At 41.8% G+C, this 8,231-nt stretch overlaps 1 protein-coding gene across 1 annotated transcript in view; it reads right to left on the reverse strand.

Moving 5' to 3' along the window:
• Positions 1-1,316: 1,316 nt before the first annotated feature.
• LOC115825787 (sorting nexin-27-like) overlaps positions 1,317-8,231 on the reverse strand; it is a 14,790-nt gene continuing 7,875 nt past the window's right edge. The window contains exons 6-13 of the mRNA XM_030789592.1: positions 7,503-7,581; positions 7,221-7,387; positions 6,880-6,969; positions 6,536-6,685; positions 4,258-4,386; positions 4,077-4,136; positions 3,870-3,915; positions 1,317-3,686 (exon numbers count right to left, since the gene is read on the reverse strand). Of these exons, the coding sequence (XP_030645452.1) occupies positions 3,625-3,686; positions 3,870-3,915; positions 4,077-4,136; positions 4,258-4,386; positions 6,536-6,685; positions 6,880-6,969; positions 7,221-7,387; positions 7,503-7,581 (783 nt within the window). The 3' untranslated portion in view covers positions 1,317-3,624. The remainder of the gene's footprint in view (positions 3,687-3,869; positions 3,916-4,076; positions 4,137-4,257; positions 4,387-6,535; positions 6,686-6,879; positions 6,970-7,220; positions 7,388-7,502; positions 7,582-8,231) is intronic.

Genomic DNA, 8,231 nt, shown 5'->3' on the forward strand with positions numbered 1-8,231 from the left:
CCTTAAAAAAAAAAGTCATTCTTGTGTGTGGTTGTATCATGGGAGATCCCAAGACAGAGACAAAAGTGTTAGTCTGTTACAGTCGGGTTGAAGATGGCGGCAAAGGTGCCAAACAGGAAGTGAGGTCATAATTCAGTGACAGTTTGATGTATCAAAATCAGACTGGGTACATGGACTTGGGACCCCATTCTTAGGGAGCGCAAAAAATTCTGCATCACGTGACCACTGGGGGGGGGGGGGGGGGGGATGCTGAAGTAAGCAAAAATGTGTTTTGGCTAATAACTGTTGATGTGTTTACCTTAAATAACAGATTCATTTGTCTGATGATACCATGGGTGGTCCCAAAGCTGAGACATGCAAACTTCTCATGTCAACCTAAGTGATGTGGCCGCCATATTGGATTTTAAGGAAAACTTTAAAAAAATTTTCACAGGCCACAAATTTTGGGCAATCTTCCCAAAAATTGGCACAGGTGATCTTCAGACCAAGCCTCACAAAATCTATTTGTTGGTTTTTCTATTTGCAAAAGCATTCACCCATTGCAGCCAATCAAAATCAGCACTGAAGCTGCCAAACAGGAAGTGCAGGCATATCCCAGCAACACGTATTGACACCAGACCTGGCACATGGACTCGGGGCGGCCTCCTGAGGATGTGCAAGAAATTTTGTGTCATGTGACCACTGGGGGGGGGGGGGGGGGGGGGGGGGGTTGCTGTAATAAGCAAAAACAGCTTTTTGTGTCATCAGCCTTGTTTTTCTCTTAACAAAAGTAATTCTTGTGTCAAGTCAGTTGACATAAAACTCGCTATCGGTGCTCACAGCCATGCTTTTGACATGATTAGATTAAGTTGCCATGGCGACTCTGCCCTGCTGGACTGCTTGGCCCCCTCATTGCTGCTTGCAGCTATATTTAAAATAGTTATTTTACTGAAAAACGTATTCCATGTCATTTGGCTGACAAAATTCTGTTTTTTATTTTGTATTTTCACGGCATTCAAGATTCAGTATAGTTCCTAAAAAACCTTGCTCTCCAGCTTGTACAAGGTTGCAAAATTGTGTTCAATCTTTCTCTTTGTCTCGAGAAAGAAAACCAGCTTTTGTACCTTGAACATTTCTTGTCCACAGAAAGCAAAGGGAATCCTCGGGAGAAAAGTAATCTGGAGCCTGTAATTCCAAAATGAAGAACAATGAGTCTCAGTGGAATGAAGCATGAACTGCAGGGGACAGTCACTGATGTTAAAGTCAGGAAATGAAAACCAGGCGAAAAGGTTTGTTCAAACCAATAGATCACTTTATTTAAAATAATCTGTTAATGTTTCATCCTATATGACATTTCAGTGAATTACTTCAGTTTCCTTGGTTAGATCAAACTTCACTTTTTTTTTCATATAAAACTAGTGTTGGTCAGGATCCATTATTAATTTATGCCAAAGTTTAATTAAATGAAAAATACTCTTATCATTCTTTGAAGAGTGATATCCCCTCTACCACGCCAATCTAAACCACTTCCTAGAAAAACAAAACATGGCATAAACCTGACTACAGCTCTGATCACCTCAATTTATAATAAATTAATGTTCTCAGTCAGAGTTTTAGGTCACATTGACTACAGACACTTGAACAGAACAATGTGTTGAATTTTGGATTTGCTTGTCCTCCTTAACTCATGGTTAACATATCAACTGTTCAAAACATTCAAGTAACAATTGACCACACCGATAGACAGAGAGATCTGAAATGACACTTCACTGAAATTTCAAACTTAGTTTATCATCAACTCTAAATATGTTAGTTAGAGAAAGAAACATTTCTTGATTCAGAGCAACAGAAAGAGAGATAAATGTAAGTCTTGAAAGTACATGTTCATATTCACCTTCAGACATATGAAATGATAAAAACATAGACCTTGTTTCTTAGATACAGACAACAAGATGGTAAAAGGACCCTGTCCTCTTGACTCATTCCTTTGTAAAAGGCCAATAATTCAGTACAGATCCAAACCTCGAACATCTCAGATCTGACACTCTACTAAACATACAGGAACCTTACAATAGTTAAGGTTGGGATTAGTAACTGGTGGCGGTCTGTAACGCAGCTTATGGTTGGTCCTGCTACCAGGTCTCAGTGGATGTAATGAGCAAATGTTGAGGTTTTCACAGACAGACTGACACAAACACACACACACACACACCTCAGGCATGCTCATTGGCTGGTCACACGTTCTGTATTACCACTGTTAAGCATTAAGGTTTACTGGCCAGGGAGACATTTTCATATCACTCTTATTAACAGATTCTGTTCACTGCTAAAGCAAAATGGTGGGGGTTCCAGATCATTCTTTCCACATTGAAAACAGAAATAGCAGAGGGCAGAGACTGGCCTCTAGTATACTTCTAAAATAAGGTAAGAGAGTGTATGTGTGGGTGTGGCCAGGTAAAGGTGGGGGGGTACAGGGGCAAAACGTGTAAAAGGAAAGCAGTCGTTCAGTAATTCTTCACAGCGACGTCATTGTGTCCAACCACATACTCTGGCAACACCTTTGACCCCTGACCCTCTAGGACAGTATCTCCTTCATTTCACTCTCTCACACACACACAGACACACACATCACACACACATATCCTTGTAAAACAACCTCACATCTGTGTTTGCCCCTTGGCACTACCGCCCTCTACAGCTTGACTATGAAAGTGCATCTGAGGTCATCTACCAAACCTCTCCAAGCTGCACTCACTCTCTACACATGGCACTGACTTGGTTTGGAAACATTTCTATCTGCTGTTTACAATGCATTTAACACAGGGGTTAATCTCCAAGTAAACAGTGTAAAAACTGTTTGGCCTAATTTAATTGAAGATAGGATTCTCTCTTTTTCTATTTGGATCCATCCAGTCAAATCAGGTCAATCTGACACTTCCATCTCAGAAAAACTTTTTTTTGTTTGTTTTTTGGAATATTCCAGAATGCCCAACCCCTCAGAGTAAGTTTAAGTCCAGCCTGAGTGAAAGACTGTTCTGTTAAAACACTTCACAGTGTTACTGACCCCACACTCACTTTCTGACTCCTGACAAACACAGTTTTACAGAAAATCTCTGCTCCTACCATCAGTCTCAGACACAAATCACAGACAAATCTAACACTCCTGTACCTGACCAATCATATCATCAAACTAGTTCCAACCACCAACCACAAAGCAGATACAGGCTGATTGAAACCTTGACTGAAAACAGACACACGGTACCCTTCTTCTACCAGTAACAGCACAAACATCACACAAGCAGTACACTAGCCAATAAGAGAGGGCGTGTGTTTCTCCTGAAGCTCCATGCGGCAGATCTCAGCTCCGTGTCTGTCTATTGATGACATATGACACCGGCTCCCTCCTCACTGTCACTGGAAACAACAACCTGCCTCTTATGGGAATGCCCTACGTCTGCTTTGCCATGGTAACGCGCTTATGGCATTCCGAGTTGCTGTGGTAACATAGCTGCCATATGGAGCACTCTGTGGCTGGAATGGAGCCCCTGTTGGCATGGTAACATGGTTGTGGCATTGCTGTTGTGTTGTGGTGAATGGTGCATGTCATGGCCTTGCTGTGGTTTTAGTCTCTTCAGGAGTGTGATTTTAAGAGGCAATGGCCCCTAGATGGCGCCACCCCTTCTGCTGCTCCAGAGGAGATTGATACTCTGAACAAAATGGACAAAAGTGAAAAGTTAAGGAGCATTTGACAGTCACAGAAATTAACTTAAAAACACTCAACACAAGTGGTGTTGTTGTTTTGTGTGTGTGTGTGTGTGTGTGTGTGTGTGTGTGTGTGTGTGTGTGTGATGCGTGTGTGCGATGCAGGCTTGTCATCCAATGACACATACCATTATTACTGCAGTTTTTGTTGTCTTTGTCCAAGACCTCCTCAATCTAGAAGGAGACAGATATAGGAATAAATACCAATGACAAAGCTTTCTGAATAAATACCAACAGACAGAAAAACAAATAAATTCCAGTAAAGAGACATACGAATAAATACCAATAAAAAGCTATGTTGAAATGTCTTTAGAAGTGAAGGCAGACAGACTTACCTCTTTTCTCCATTTCAGCTCACAAAAAATCCTCTCAAAACACTCGTGTAAATAGTTAAACTGGGGAGAGAAGACAAAAATAATGAACAATGCTACACAACCTTTAAAATCCCTTCATAAACACCACTGTTCCTTCTGTGAGTGTTTGTCATCATTCAAAGGCTGTGCTGTGGACACTCACATAGGGAGTGAAGATTTTAACCCAGCGGGGCTTCTTCTCCCCTCGTGCGTACTCGAAGCAGAAGGCCATTCCCTCCTCATCAGTGTCCCATCTCCTCATCTCCGACCAGTCGAACGCGATGACCTGATTCTGTGGTTACGACAGAAAATACACACACATCAGACTGCCTGTAGAAAAGACCCAACATTCCTATGCAATTACAGGGCCACCCTGTGTGTACACTGTCTGAAAAACCCATGAAGAGTCGATGGACAGACGTTAAAATATTACATTCTGTCACGCAAACTTTCCAAACCGTTTCACAGGCGGCCCGGGTTGACTGCTGGACAATCAGCTGGACAGAGAAACGCGAGACAGTTTCGAGGCGAGTTGTAAAGAACAAGTATAAAGAAATTGTCAAAGGAAAAAAAAATGTTTCCCTGTGGACTAGCGTTAGTATGGCCGACACAACGGTCATGTTAATAGCAATGTCATTTGGAGTTCACCTGCCCAGAGGCATTTCCAGACCTCAGTAACACTGTTATTTCCTTATGACTGTAACAGTCTGGATCCTCAACGTTTTGTTTATGTGAGCCTACTTATTACATGAATGGCAATATCAGGTCACTTCAAGAAACTATATATGCATAATTTATCCAAAACACATTTTTGCCGTTTGGGCAGAATGATACGACAGCTAAAATACCACTAACAGACTAGTTTATTTCTCAGGCAGACTGGGAAAAATGGAAAAATGTTTGGGTGGGGAAGGGAGTGAGGAGTGTTTGTCATAGTTTAATGGTGCCATGTTCTATGAGCTTACAACACAGTTTATGTCCTGGAAAAAATTAAGACATGTTCTCAGGGTTAAAAACTGCATGAACAAAGTGGTTGACCGATATGGTTTTTTCAGAATCAATAGCGATACAGAGACAGCTCATCAAGGAGACAGATAAACGATATTTCATATTCATTTGCTGAGAAACACAAACCCTGACACTAAGCTTCCTTTAGGTCAACATATTTTAATGAGATATGTAGATACACAGAACAGCTGGGTATTACATTAAAAAAATAAAGTGCTTAGAGTTCCGAGACGGAATACATATTGTACTGTCAAATAAATGCAAATAATCTATCACTCTAAATGTATAAAATCTACGGACAGCCGTCATCTCAGGGGCTGCCTGTTTCATGCCCGATACACACATTGTTCACTGGCGGTTCAGTGGGTCACAGGGGAGGTGGCTGACTGGAAAAGGGGTGAGACAGAGCAGGGGAAACGCGGGGACATTTTGTTTTACGTGTTAAATGTTGTGAGGAACTGCTTGTAAATCAGACAGGCGTATCTGGATATTGGAGATATTTTGATTTGATACATGGCGTGAGGTCATTAATTAATAAAACATCGAGAGCGGTGAGTTTGAGTCAGACGCGGCGGTCAGGGCAGGGAATGGCGATGTTTGTGTGAGTTGGGCACGAGAGAGAGAGTGAGAGAAGTTACGTCACCACATGAGGTTTGTAGCTTTAGTTTGCTCTTTTTGTCGACAGCCGAGTGCTCTTCTTAAATTTCCGCTCGGTGAAATGTTTCTCAAGGTTTCTGTTTCCTGCATCTCGCTCACAATAATCAGCTCAGACTATTGGCTATTTACTCATCCACATTTTAACCAATAGTGCCATATAGAGCGATAGTGGAAAAATAATGGAAACCAGCTCAGGTTATCAGCCACACAATGATAAAGGGCCAAGACCCCAGTATGAACCTCACTCAGATGTTATTCACATACCACATCCTCCATAAAACATTCTCTACGCAAACTATGACTTCTCTGCATGATGACTTGAGTGGTATTTCTTGCCAAGCATGTTCACAGCAGAGACGTGATGAACACGTTTGCTTCAAGGTGAACCCAGAATGATCATGTGTCTAACAGAGAACCCGTCAGCAGGGCCCTTCCACACTGATACACAAAGACAAACACTTGCCCTAAAGACCAACGTCTGATTCTCTGACTGTCAGCATGGACAAAGACACAGACACACAGGCAGGGGTGGAAAAAGCACATGCAGAAGTTCTGTTACTAAAAAAAAAAAGTACTCTAAAGTAGAGTTAAACTGACAACCATTTCAGTAAAAATTGCAAGTGAGTGACAATTTTTCTCTTACTTCAATATTTTTCAGGAGAGATACGTTAACTCAACTTGGAGTACATTTTTTAGCAACAGCACTTCTACTTGTACTCCCCCCCCCTGCACACACGCACACACGCACACACACAGACATGTTCACACACCCGTACCTCCAGAGAGCCGTCCTCAGTGCAGGCATGCAGTTTGAAATGCTGAATGCCGACAGCAGTGATCACATGGCCTTTTCTACGTGAGTCACACGCGCAGTGAGGAAACACCACTTCATTATAACCCTCACAGGATCTCAGCAAACTCACATACTGAAACACAGAGGGGGAGGGGAGGGGTCACATTCACTGAAGGCCAGAGAACTTAATCCAGTCTGAAGTCCAACAGTATGAGACATTCAGATAACTGTTAGAGGGCTGACCAGGCTTTTGCAGTATTTAAACATTGAAGATTAATGAAGGATGTTTCATATGAGAGACAGACAGAAGGAGAGAGACAGACTAACCGTAGCCATCTTTCCTTGCTCTGCTAGCCTCTGGAGTTGCTGGGATTTATGATCAGCTTTAATGAGTCCCTTCTTTATATCATCCTGACCCTGAGAGAGAGAGAGAGAGAGAGAGAGAGAGACAGAGAGAGGGAGAGAGAGTAAAGACATGGGGGGTGGGGGGGTGTTGAGGTTATGTGACCACTGGAATAATCTATACTGTTAAAAAAAAACAAAAAAAAAAACAATAACCCAAGAAGACCAGAGAGCAGATCAGAGGTAAGTGGATCAGTGGTTCTGAAAAATATGGATTTGCTCCCTGAAAGAGATAGGGCTGATCTGAGATCAGTAGAGAGGCTGACCTGGTAGAAGCAGTAGCGCAGTGCCAAAGGGTTGTCTCGGAGCAGCGTGTCCTCCTCTTGGGTCGTGAAAAGCCATTTTCGCAGGGCCAGACAGGTCCCTGGCACCTCTGACACAGAATTCTGCACACAGAGCTTATGAGGAAACTCATTAGGGGCCAGTTTTCGGGCTGGGTAGAAAGAGAGAGAGTGAGAAAGAAGACAGGTTGAATAAGATAGACACTAAAACGCACCAAGTTACAGTAGAAAAGTATGGGTGATATAGATATTAAACTGATGACTCACCAAATGATGGACTGATTATTTCAAACAGAGCAAAGTAACTGGCCATGGTCTGGTCCATCCCAACCCTCATTATCACAGCCTGTAACAGACAGACAAATAAACCAATCAAACCTCATTATCACAGCCTGTAACAGACAGACAAATAAACCAATCAAACCTCATTATCACAGCCTGTAACAGACAGACAAATAAACCAGTCAAACCTCATTATCACAGCCTGTAACAGACAGACAGACAAATAAACCAATCAACCCTCATTATCACAGCCTGTTACAGACAGACAATAAACCAGTCAAACCTCATTATCACAGCCTGTAACAGACAGACAGACAGACAAATAAACCAGTCAAACCTCATTATCACAGCCTGTTACAGACAGACAGACAATGAGGTTTGATTGGTTTATTTGTCTGTAATAGGTTGTGATAAATTATCACATTATCACAGCCTGCTACAGACAGACAAATAAACCAATCAAACTTCATTATCACAGCCTGTTACAGACAAATAAACCAATCAAACTTCATTATCACAGCCTGTTACAGACAGACAAATAGACCAGTCAAACTGCTACAGACACACAAATAATCAACCACAAGACAAAATACAAAACTGATAAAATACTAAAAAAAGCCGATTAATATTAGTAGTTACTTTCATGATAACTCAGACCAATGTACAAAGTAAAACTGAATTTGGGAAAAGAACTGAAAACATTGTGAAGGTCTA

The sequence above is a fragment of the Chanos chanos genome, chromosome 12, assembly GCF_902362185.1.
Source record: "Chanos chanos chromosome 12, fChaCha1.1, whole genome shotgun sequence".
Lineage (NCBI taxonomy): Eukaryota > Metazoa > Chordata > Actinopteri > Gonorynchiformes > Chanidae > Chanos > Chanos chanos.